The sequence below is a fragment of the Gekko japonicus genome, unplaced genomic scaffold (genome assembly GCF_001447785.1).
Source record: "Gekko japonicus isolate JY-2015 unplaced genomic scaffold, Gekko_japonicus_V1.1 scaffold1214, whole genome shotgun sequence".
NCBI lineage: Eukaryota > Metazoa > Chordata > Lepidosauria > Squamata > Gekkonidae > Gekko > Gekko japonicus.
Genome location: NW_015173160.1, coordinates 344,694 through 357,379, shown reverse-complemented (window position 1 = coordinate 357,379; position 12,686 = coordinate 344,694). Strand labels below are relative to the sequence as shown.

Here is a 12,686-nt window from a genome sequence, read left to right as displayed (position 1 = left end):
ACCGCTCTTTCAAGGACAGCTGTGACAGGACTATGGCTAGCCCAAGGTCATCCAGCCAGCTGCAAGTGGGGAATCAAACCTAGTTCTCCCAGATTAGAGTCTACACAATTAACCACTACACCAAACTGGCTCTTAGTTGAGTGCCAAGGGTGGGAGGTAGGTAGGATGAGAGCAAGGGTTGGGGGCGAGTGAATGCCAAGGGTGGGGGGTAGATAGGGAGATCAGCAAGAGTGGTGGGTGAGTAGAGTGCCAAGGGTGGAGATAGGTGGGAGAACAGCAAGGGTGGTGGTGAGTGGAGTGCTAAGGGTGGTGGTGGGTAGGTGGGGAGAGCAGTAAGAGTTGGGTAGACTGATGGAGAAAATGGGGGAGCAAAAGAGATGAGGGGTAGATTGACAGATAAGGGGAGTGGGAGAAAGGAGTGAAATAGGGGGCAGGTTAGCAGGTAAGAACATAAGAACATAAGAGACGCCAATGTTGGATCAGGCCAAAGGCCCATCCAGCCCAACACTCTGTATCACACAGTGGCAGAAATACCAGTGCCATCAGGAGGTCCACCAGTGGGGCCAGGACATTAGAGCCTCCCACTGTTGACCCCCCCCCCAAGCACCAAGAAGACAGAGCATGACTTGCCCCAGAGCCCCTATCTATACCTTGTGGCTAATAGCCACTGATGGACCTCTGCTCCATATGCTTATCTAATTCCCTTTTGAAGCCGTCCATGCTTGTAGCCGCCACCACTTCCTGTGGCAATGAATTCCATGTGTTAATCCATGTGTGAAGAAGTACTTCCTTTTATCTGTTCTAACCCGACCGCTCAGCAATTTCATGGAGTGCCCACGAGTTCTTGTATTGTGAGAAAGAGAGAAAAGTACCTCTTTCTATACCTGCTCTTTCCCATACATAATCTTATAAACCTCGATCATGTCACCCCTCAGTCCTCGTTTCTCCAAGCTAAAGAGCCCTAAGCGCCTTAACCTTTCCTCATAGGGAAAGTGTTCTAACCCTTTTATCATTCTAGTTGCCCTTTTCTGCACTTTTTCCAAAGCTATAATATCCTTTTTAAGGTGTGGTGACCAGAACTGCACACAGTATTCTAAATGAGGTCGCACCATTGATTTATATAGGGGCATTATGATATTGGCTGATCTGTTTTCATCCTTCCTAATAATCCCCAGCAAAGGAAATGGGAGAAATGGGGGAATGGGGGGTAGGTTATCACAGAGGGGGGTAGATTAACAGAAGGGATGGGCAAAAGAGATGGGGTAGGTAGATAGATAAGGGAAAGGGTAGAAAATGGTGGAAGATTGGTTTTCTGGTTTTGGGAACTTGCTGGACGGGTGCGCTCCATCGTGCTCTGATGTGAGTGCCCCATAATCGCAGTGCATGGGAGGGGTCTCAGACAATTCTGGGGGGGCCTAGAACCCTTGTAGGGGGCTCATAGCCTGGGGTCCGAGAGGTGCCTCTTCCAAGATGACAGCCGAGGAATCGAGGCTCCCCTTTGCCCTGATAGGTCCTGCCACTGCAAGCCTAGTATGGAAGCAGAGGCACATGCCGGACGAAGTGAGCAAGCGATCTAGCACTCAGTTATCCTTCCCACCCTTTGGAATAAGTGTTGGAATGGACTATGAGTCTAAGCATCCCTGTAACTAATCAAGCGTCAAAGCGGATAACTGTTCTAAAAGCCCCAAGCTGATTCAGAGGGGGGAGGGAGTTGAAATTCCTTCCCCAGAAAAAGCGCTGGTTCGAAAGCAAAAGCGAGGGGCATAGAGACAGTTTTTGACCAGAAAAGCCTCAATCTAGCTGAATATGGGGAAGAATAGTTCAAAGCATATAAATCAGACAGTCTTTCAGAGTGTTTAAATGGACCTTATCTTGTGTAAACAATGTTGCCGCAAAGAGATAAAATGGCAGCTAGGAAGAAATTTTCTCCAGGAACTGCCAGCTCACTGACCTCGACTCTTAAACCGGAAGCAACTACTGACTTCCCAAACATGTTGGCTATGGTGCTGAGACCTCTGCTGGACCAGATGACTAATCTCAACAGCAAATTTGATGCTCTCCAGAAACAGTTGAAAGAAACTGTTACAGAAGAAACCGACAAGGTGGTCAAACAAGTTGATACTAAGGCAAACTCGATAAACCAGAGACCGGAGATCATGGGAAAATAGTGGATTTCCGATAAGGAGCAGTTGTTACAGCTACAAATGGAGAAATCACTATATGTCTTTAGGTTCCAGGTATCCCAGAACAGAAAGGGGAGAACTTAAAAGAGATCTTGAGCGAAGCACTGGCACCAGTGACAGATCTTAAAGTGGAACTTATACAAAGTGATAAGGATACGGTTTACCGAACCTACCCAGATTTCATTAAGAAAAATAAACTGCTTGGTGAAATATTTGTTGAGTTTTCCAAAAGATCAACGAGAGATACAATCTTGAAAACGACTAATGGGATAACTCTGAAAATCAAAGGCAAAGAGACGAGAGTCTTAAAAGACATTCCATTTGAGATACGAAAGCGGAGGAGACAATATAAAAATCTGACTTCTTTTCTACATAAACATTCCATTTCCTTCAGATGGATATTTCCAGAAGGACTTATCTTCAACTACAAAGATAAAAAAGAGAAAATTGAGTCTGTGCAAAAAGCAAAGACATTTTTGGAGAAGCACCAAACAGAAGAAAAGAGTGAACATTAATTGGAAAACAGTGGAAGCACTTCTAGCAGCTCCTCAGAAGATTCTGATTCGGAAAAAGAGCAGTAGTTCCTAAAATCCTCAAAGTTAAACTGAGCTATGATAAAAGCAAACACAATAGATAAAAACCCCCAATGTGTAGTTTAATGCTGAAAGATTTTGTGGCGTCCTCTTATTTGGGGAGGATTGGTTTTCACTTTAAATTATACTTGGTGTTCACAAACAGGGTAGTTTCTGCTGCCACCAGGAATTTAAACAAATTCCAAATCTTCTCTCATTAGCTATTGTTGGTAATGTGACCCAGGGTCTCGGCTTTCAAAGGTCTATGTGGCCCTGAGGAAGGATTGAACTGAATTCTGGGTTAAACTTAAACAAAATAGGATTTATTGAAATAAGAACAAAACAAGATGCTGGTTATCTGTAACTGTTTGGGAATAAAGTATTGGTGAGGTATCACACACACTCTTCTTAACATTAAGATCCCATTCTGACAGGAATCTCTTTCTTTAACAGGCACTCACACTGGCTTAGCTCTTTGCACTATAGGTTCTCTTTCACCTCTGTAGAATCTCACAGACCCTTCTCATAGGTCCTTCCCAACTTTAGCTTTTACAGACTTGTATTCTGAACTCTTTACTCTTTAAGTTTTCACACAGACTCTGTCAGCTCACTTACTGACTCACTAACTGAATATCTCCAACTCAATCTCCAACTGATTTCTCTGACTTTTCATAACTGACTTCAAGACACACACAAAGATTCATTCCAAACAACTCCTCCCACACTCTGACATCCACCAGTCACAGTACACTTCTCTCTCTCAATCACTTTACTCTGCTATCACTGCACTCCAACCAAACATTTAAAGGAACACACACACAGTAAAACAAGGAATCATTACATGTTTACTTATTTTTATTTTTATTTTTTATATAAGAAACTAGGATGCACCTATTTTGGCTAATTGTGCTTAAATTAGTATGATTCTGTAATAATTATAAACAATAACATCCCTCTTTTGCTTTGCTTATAACTGTGGGAAGACTAATACGATAGCTATATGTATTATGATCCTTGCTTTAGCTTTATATTCTAGTTCTAGTTCCCCATATTTCCCTACCCTTTGTAGTCTCTGTAGTGGAAAATCAATTTAAAAAGTTACAAAAAAAAAAGAAAATGGGGGAAGATTGATAGAGGAAAAGGAAGAGAAAAGGAAGCAAAGAGGGGGAAGGGATTCCCCGTCTCTTTAAGTTTCTTGTGGGTCCCCACTTGTTCTACCTATTTTTGATCTGGTTATGTGCGTACATCTCATATAGAGCGGTAGGACTTCATGGAAGCATCGTTATGAATGTAGACACAGACAAACACAATTAAAGATTTTTTAAACTTTAAATAACACATTTCCAGTGAGTTCGACACCCCTGCTGTAAGAATTCTCCTCGCTTCCAACTCGATTACAAAACTGCAATATGTACTGATGAGTTCAGAGTCAAGTAGTGGCTAGACCCAAAATATCCTAGAAGCAGTGCATTAAGGATGCTTCTGAAAGTCACATTAATTACATATAATTAAGCCAGGCAAATTTAGTTCTGGCTCTAGGGCTTTATTAGTACATTGCATAGAGGTTATACTTTTGTTGCTTTAAGTTGCACTGATCTCAACCAAAATACTAACCTATTTCTTCACAGCTATATTACTTTGCAATTCTGATTAATAGCATAAAATAAGTTTATATTGTTTACTTTTTCATTGCCATCTTTTTTTATAGTCTCGTGAAATTTCCTGCTTGGAGGTGGAAGTCAACATGAAAAAGAAGTATAATGAACCAACAGGTTATTATTTACTTTTAAATATACAAATATACAAAGTCAGTTATTCAAAAATGTTTTATCATTCTTTTAGAATTCCGCCTTTTGAACGTTTCCAAATATATGCTTTGGTCATTTTGTTGTTTTTCATCTGCTTTGATTTTTTTCATCTAATTGATAGTTTCTCTAGTTTGCATTGACAATAACAGCCAATAAATAGTATGCAACTATGGTGTTGATCAGTTGCACCCTTCTAAATATATTCTATGGAATGAGAATTCTTTTTTTAAGGATTGCACTGTTAATTTCACAAACTGATTCACACAGTAGACAGCTTTCTTCACTTACAAAAGGGTTCAGTTGTGCAAAACAATGTGATCAGGGAAGTGCTTTGATTTCAGCAATGGTAATATGTAAAATATGAATAGGAAAAAATAGTACATTAGTACATTTTGTTAATTGACAACATGAGAATGTAAGAGTTCCCTCTCCCTAAGTTGCACTGCTTAGAGTAGTAGGGTTTTTAAAAGAAATATTTATTTATTTAAATATATTTTTAAAAAACCAGACATAAAAATCAGGAAACCTCCCACTCCCCATATAGAAGAACAACCTACAACGTACACATAACACAAAAAAGGGGGGGGGAGAAAAAATTGAAAAGTAAAAAGCAAGCAAATTAAGGCATTGGTAGAGGGCTCAGCATTCAGCATAAATACAAAAAGAAATTCTTTCCCCTTCTTTTTTCTTTTCCTATAAACATGCATAATTAACATATAAATACAACATGATTAAAGTATAGAGACTTATTTAACTTTATCCCATAATGTGAGGAAGGGCTTAAACATACTTTGTGTTGTGTATAAAATAAAATAGTGTGACATTTCAAAAAAGTCTACAGTTTTGGCTTTAGATTTGATTATTCTAATTTGATTTATTTTTTCAGCTATTGCAATCTGCCATAACTCAGAATACCAGGAGTGTAATGTTAATAATTCTGCGGTTTTCCAACTTTTAACAACTGTCCTGTGCGCCGCCATTAACATAAACACTATTAGTTCTTTAGAAGTCACCTTTTCATGTTGTTTCTCCCATATTGTTAATAGGGCCAAAGCTGGTGTAACACAGATGGTTTGACATGTAATTTTTGCCATTTCTGCAAAACATTTCTCCCAGAACTGTGACACTACTGGGCACAGCCACCACATATGAACATAATCACCTTGCTGATTACACTTTCTCCAGCATTTTTTATTATTTGTGTTGGTTATTTTTGCAAGGCGAACTGGGGTGAAATACCACCTGTGTAATAACAATTAGGTAATGCAGTTGATATAGTGAAAACCAATTTAACTATCCTTGCAATTTTTCTTTTAATTCCATCACAGTTAAAGGGAGTCCCATCTACATAAAGATCTCTCATTCTATAGATCCCCTTTTCTTTCAATCTAACATAGCTTTCTGATTTATCTGGACATGAAAAATTGGGATGTAGTAAGATCTCGAATCAATGGGGATATCTCTGGGATCAGTTTATTTATAGGAAAGGGTTCTCTACCCATTTAATGTCTCTTTCTTTTCCCCCTCCAAAAATGATTTTCTCAATTAAATTCAGATATTTCTCATCTGCTTCCATGCTCGCCCTAGACTTATAGAGATTCCATTTAAATATGACACATACTGGCTTCAGTGGGAAGGAAACAGTTTTCGAGCAAGGGAATATGACACCATGGCTCTCAATTGGTTTGCCTCATAATTTTTGCTTATATTTGCTTCTCCCCATCCTCCTTGATCTGCCCTTTTGTATCTTTTAGCCTTCATAAGTCTTGATCTTTTACCTTGATGAATAAAATTGGTAAAGATTTTTTTGCCAACAAGCTAGAACCCTTGATGTGATATATATGGGAAGTGTTTGGAAAAAGTAATTTAATTTTGGGAGTGCCATCATTTTGATAGTGTTGATTCTACCCATGATTGTCAACTGTAACTGGGACCATCTTTTAATATCTCTTCTTATTTGTACAATAACCGGATGGAAATTTAGCTGCTGTAATGTACTTAAATTCTTTGAGATAGTAACTCCCAGATATTTGAATGATTTATGATGTATGGAGAATCCTAACTCATTTCGATTTTCAAGTTGCATTTTTGGATTTATATTTATGTATAGTATTTCAGACTTCTTATAATTAATACATAATTCTGCAATTTTTCCATAATCACAAATCTCCTTCATTAATGTAGGTAGTGCTTCTTTAGGATTTACCATTAATACAGCTACATCATCTGCAAACATGTTAATTGTATGTACAAGTCCATTTATCTCTAGGCCTTGAATTTGTTTATTAGCCCTTATTGCAATTGCCAGAGGTTCTAATGAGAGGATAAAAAGCAAAGGTGACAAGGGGCAACCCTGTTTAGTTCTGCTAGTCAGGGGAAAACTAGCAGAATCAAAACCACTTATTTGTACTCTAGCTTTGGACTTTTGATACACTGACTGAATTGCATTCATAAAATATTGACTAATATTTAATTTCCTTAGTGAACTAATGATAAAGTCCCATTCCAAATATGTTGTTGAAGGCTTTCATATACACAGTTCATTAGCTGTTGTAGATTTTCCGGGTTGTATGGCCATGATCTTGGGATTGCAGGACCTGATGTTTCGCCAGTAGCTGTGACTGGCATCCTCAGAGGTATAACACAGAAAGATGAAGTACTCTCTGTGTCCTGTAGCGGCTGGAGCCTCTCCCCAAAAGACCTCCTAAGTTTGGAAAAGGTTGGACCAGGGGGTCCAATTCTAGGGGTATCCAAAGAGGGTGCCCCCATTCTTCCATTGTTTCCTATGGGGATGGAAAAAAGGCAGGCAGCAGTGCTTCCCTAAGAATCTCTCTGCAAGAAAGAAAGTGAGGTGTGGTGGTGTGAGGGCCTCACACCTTTTTATAAACCCTCCCACCCAAAAACTAGGTTTTTGTTTCTTTCAGTAGAGCCTAACCTAGCCTTGCTTCACTTTGGATTTTCTCTTTTTTTCTTGGTTTATTTTTCAGAACTAGTGAATTCCTACACTGACCCTGACTATGGTTTAAATACTATCCTTGAGATGTGACTTGGAAACCTTTAAAAAAGTTTTAGGGTTTTTAGCAAACTATCTAGATTCTCCTGGAACCAGCCTAATTTCCTGTGGAATGCAGGTGCTCCCTAATTGAAACATACAAGCTAAAGGGGAAACATTTCTCTGAAAAAAGTGCCTGGCTTCACCAAAGTTCAGTCAGAGCACAGACAACACACTACTTTTTGAAAAGTTATGCGCTACTTATACCTCTGTTTTATGAGCTGAAGACAAACCTGGCCTCTTTTTGTCCTCCTAGCACTGGCCTAGTTAAAGGTAGAACAGCTAAAGCCCTGTGCTGAGATTTATTTTTAAATATTAGTTTAAAATACCTGAAACCTTTATTGAAAGCCTATTTAACAATGGTGCAGCAGCTAAACCAGAAGCACACATAGAGCAGTGACCCACACCTAAGAAAGCCAAAAGGCCACAAAAATATAACAACGTAAAACCTGCTAAAAGGCACAGAAACAGAACCACTGACAACAGAAAGAGCCTAGGTCCCAGGCAGAAGGCCTAGTCAATAACCCCCCCAACAAGACCAGAAAACACAACCCAAGATCTTAAAAAAAAGTAAACTGCAAAAAGGCAACAGAACCACAAAGCACAAGAACCAAAAACAGTGAGCCAAGCCCCCAGACAGAAGGCCTAGCCCCAGGAAAAAGGCCTTGTCAGTTCCCCCCCCCCCAAAAAAAAAATCCCCAACAAGCCAAGAAATAAAATATCAAGCCCAGAAAAAAAATATGTAAACAGCAAAAACAACAGGCTGGGAACAAAACTACAAACTAGAAAAACCCTCTGTAATGACTTCATGTTTTGGCATGTGTGTTTCTTTAAATGTTTAGTTTGTGCCGGTACTGTAAGATGAGTGATAAGAGGCAGATAAGTGTGATGTGATTGGCTGATGACTCAGAGTGTGGGAGGAGGGGGTGTCTATGAGAGGATTCTTTGTGTGAAGTTTGAAGAGAGAGCATAGTCTGTGTGATTATGGGAGTGTTGGGAAACAATGGAGGAATGGGGGCACCCTCTTTGGATGCCCCTAGAATTGGACCCCCTGGTCCAATCTTTTCCAAACTTGAGGAGTCTTTCGGGGAGAGGCTCCAGCAGCGACAGGACAAATTTGGTGCCTCTACCTGAAGCCTGAAGCCCCATCCCCCCATCCCCCTGAATACTTGTTAGAAGATTTTTGCCATTGAGTACAATGGCCCCATAAGGATATAATGGACCCGAAAGTTTTTGGGGATCCCGAAAGTTTTTGGGGATCCCGAAAGTTTTTGGGTATCAATACAATACCAATATTGGTATTTAGGTATATTCAGGAATCCCCCCAAAATTTGGCTTTAATATACCCGAATCTGGGGGGAAAACCCCGATTTTTTCCTGCACACCCCTATTGAAGTTCCAATGCTATTTTTCAGCCAGCTTCCCCCCTCCACAATATCCATTCATGAGTCTACCATCTTCATTTCATACCAGTTTGTACCATTGGGTTTAACATGGTGAGGTGATGTTCTGTTTTTCTCCAGTGGCTATAACATTTTTCTGGAATGAGATTCAACAAGTGACAGTCCTTGAATTAAACTACATGAATAAAGCTATATTCTATCAGTCCAAGTTATCTTTTGGGTTAATTTTGTGTTTATTTATTTATTTAAAACATTTATTCACCACCTTTCTACCTTACAGGAACTCAAGGTGGCTTACAATGTAAATAATAATAACATACAGAAATCCACCAGTTAAAATTAGTAATCTGAAACATAGGGAATTCATGTTTATGAACTTGAGTGAAAAGATATCACCAGAATAATAATAATAGGGGTTTCTGATTTGTGTTTTCCTTCTAGATAAAAGCTTAACATTCACTGTGCAAGGATCCTGTGAAGAAACAGAGAAATTTTTACTTGGGTCTGTGATGCATCGCATTGATCCTGTTCTATTTCACTACATAAAATATCAGCACTCTGTGTTAGAAATTGAATTATCAAAAAAGTTATGTTCCATATGCTTTGTACGTATCCCATTCATTTTATTTATTTGTTTGTTCATTTAGTTCATTTGTGCCTAGCCTTTCTCCCCAATGGAGGCCCAAAGCCATTTTAAAAATTCATAAAGCTATTTCCAGTCCACCCGTTCTTTCAACTTCAAATATAATATTAGTCATATTCTCTTTCTGACCAATAGACCCTCAAGTATAAGCTAGGGCTATGACTTGGGAGGCTGAGTGTAGGTCCTGATGCAGACATAATGATAACACTTTTGGTTTCTTGTGGTCCTATGGCCATAAGCAGCAACCATTTAAGATTCTCCGCAGACCTCCTTTGAAGCATTTTGAATCCAGACCTGTTGTGTAACATCCTGTTATCTTGACATCCATCAGAGCCACAGAGGCTGGCCTTATCCTGGCACAGTCTCAGGTCAAACAGAGGGTTGGGAGCAAGGAACTGCTTGGCAGAGAGGCAAATCCAGAACACTTTTGCCTCTCTTGATCAGCATAGTTGTTGATAAAAGGGTTTATGGTGACATATGAAGTCCAACCACTAATTTGGATTCAAGTAGCATTTTGGCTGCAAACTTCAGTACAAATTAATGTAATCAGAATGAAGCTCACAGAACACAACTTTACCCCCTTGCCTGTTCTGCTGCATATTTGACCACACACACACACACTGACCAATTTCACACAAGAGCTGTGCCACGGTTGTGCCTTCCTTTGCCCCGTTTCTATTGGTCAATTTCCCACTCAAAGCCACGCGACGCATTTTGACCTGTGGCTTCACCCGATTTTCCCCACGGTTTCGTGATCCTCAAAAAACAGGATCACGAAACCACGGGGGAAATTGGGTGAAGCCGTGGGTCAAAATGCAGCCACATGGCTTCAAGTGGGAAATTGACCAATAGAAGCGGGACAAAAGGAGGTACGACCACGGTGCAGCTCTTGTGTGAAATCGGTCACTGTGTTCTGGGCATCAGGGGATCATCATGAACAGCATGGAAGTGAAGTGGAATCTGCCAAGGGAAGAGAGAACAAGCAAAGATAGCCCTCCTAGCAATAGTGGTGCTGTACTTATAGCATGCATGCTATTTTGCCCATGGAATAGTGCCTCTGGATTTTTTCTGTCTCAAACACTACAAAAAGTCTTGTGGCATTCTAAAGACTAAAAAAATGGATTATGGAGTACACTTTTGGTAGGCCAGGGCTCACTTCATCACATGCATGAAGTGGTTACCATAAATTAATAGGAATGTACCCTAAATACATCAAGTTGGGGATTTTTTCTTCAAAGTGAGGCCAAAATGTCAAGCTATGCAACAAATTACAGTAGGTGTGACACAGTGCTAAGCAAAGTAGAAATGAAAATAGATCCCATCAGGGTGGGTGTAGTCCACCCTTGATTAGCCACCAGTGGGTATGAATAGACATAGCAAGATCCTTGGACCTTTAAAAAACATTCTGAAGTGCTATAGAGGTTTAGCGCTATAGCGCTCACCTAAAACGTTAAAAAAGTCAGAGGAAGATCACATGGTGATAAAGGGTGGGGGGAAAGCAGCATTGTCGGAAGCACTATGGGCATTTTAAACAGCACACCACAGTGATTTTGAAGCACAATAAAGGGGTTGAAAATGGGGGGGGAGCAGTTTCCCTCAAAAGCAGCTCAACCACACTTTGCTAACCCTAGATGTAGGACAAGGCAAAATAATGTGATTTCTGACACTCATATATACACAGTTGTCACTGTACTTTCAAAAGTTTAATCATAATAGATCCAGATTCCCAGTGTTCTCTAATGTTCCCCGTGTTCTAAAAACCAGATAAAAAAAGGTAAAGGTTCCCTTGCTCGAAAGCCAGTCGAGTCCGACTCTAGGGTTGCGGTGCTCATCTCAGTTTCAAAGCCGAAGAGCCAGCGCTGTCCGAAGACATTTCCGTGGTCATGTGGCCGGCATGACTAAACACCAAGGCTCACGGAACGCTGTTACCTTCCCACCGAAGTGGTACCTATCTATCTACTTGCAATTCCTTGCTTTCGAACTGCTAGGTTGGCAGGAGAAAAACCAGATAAACACATGTAATTGCTGACACCAATGAGAGATGCACTGAGCCAAATGATGCTTCCATGATGTTAACTGCTTGGTGCCAATTAGAGGTCCTTTAATGTGTAAATTATATGTGATGTCATTTGGGGTATAAGACCTTCTGCTCTTCCTGGTTATGGTAGAATACGGCTTGGAATTGCTGAAGTGCTAAGGTACTCAGCCCCTGTATTCCCTGTTTCCATTGCAATAAACAAATTCATCTAACTCATTGGACTCTGGCTGTGTGTTTCCAATTTGGTCTCGGGAGCTCACAGGCACAGATTTGTATGAACAGGTAAATAAATTCCCCTAGCAGCTGGTTACTATAATGGGTCTGAAATGACACAAAAAATCCATTAGCAACCAGTTACTAAAACGGAATACAAAGGCAGCTTTTTTTTTTTTTACCCCTGGAATACAAAGGCAGCTTGAAAGAGGTATATGTCACAGCAGACCTTGGTGAGATTGTAACTCACTATATTTATTTATTTATTAATTCATTCCATTTATATCTCACCCTCCCCACCAAGGTGGGCTCAGGGCGGCTTACATAGCATTCTGTGAGATATAATACAATTAAAAACCTGTTAAAATGTATAAGCAAATCACATAAAATAACAGTAAATTAAAATATACCTAAAAGTGCTGGAACATATCCAAATAAAACAAGAGCAATGGTCTATAGAAAGTGATTGCTTGTTTAATAAGCTGTTAAGTATTTGTGTGCTGAACAATTTTGCATATCTTGGTTTCCTTTTAGCCCACCTCTAGCAGAAATGCTAGGGCAGAAGAAAGGGTTTGCCTCACGTTGCCTCTGGACCCACTCTCTATCAAAAAGGAAATAGCTGTAGACAAGGTAAATATTTATCACAGTGTGGAATAAATGTCAGAGCGCACCTAGAACATAACATGGAAGACTAGAAAATCAATAAGGAGCCGCTGGAGTTGGGTGCTCATAACAAATTTAAGTGCACCCTAATTTATGCTGGATTGAAGCCAA

At 40.0% G+C, this 12,686-nt stretch overlaps 1 protein-coding gene across 1 annotated transcript in view; it reads left to right on the top strand.

The window, feature by feature from the left end:
- LOC107119848 (cytosolic phospholipase A2 epsilon-like) overlaps nt 1-12,686 on the top strand; it is a 101,965-nt gene that overhangs the window by 41,314 nt on the left and 47,965 nt on the right. The window contains exons 7-9 of the mRNA XM_015422460.1: nt 4,464-4,527; nt 9,460-9,623; nt 12,447-12,542. Of these exons, the coding sequence (XP_015277946.1) occupies nt 4,464-4,527; nt 9,460-9,623; nt 12,447-12,542 (324 nt within the window). The remainder of the gene's footprint in view (nt 1-4,463; nt 4,528-9,459; nt 9,624-12,446; nt 12,543-12,686) is intronic.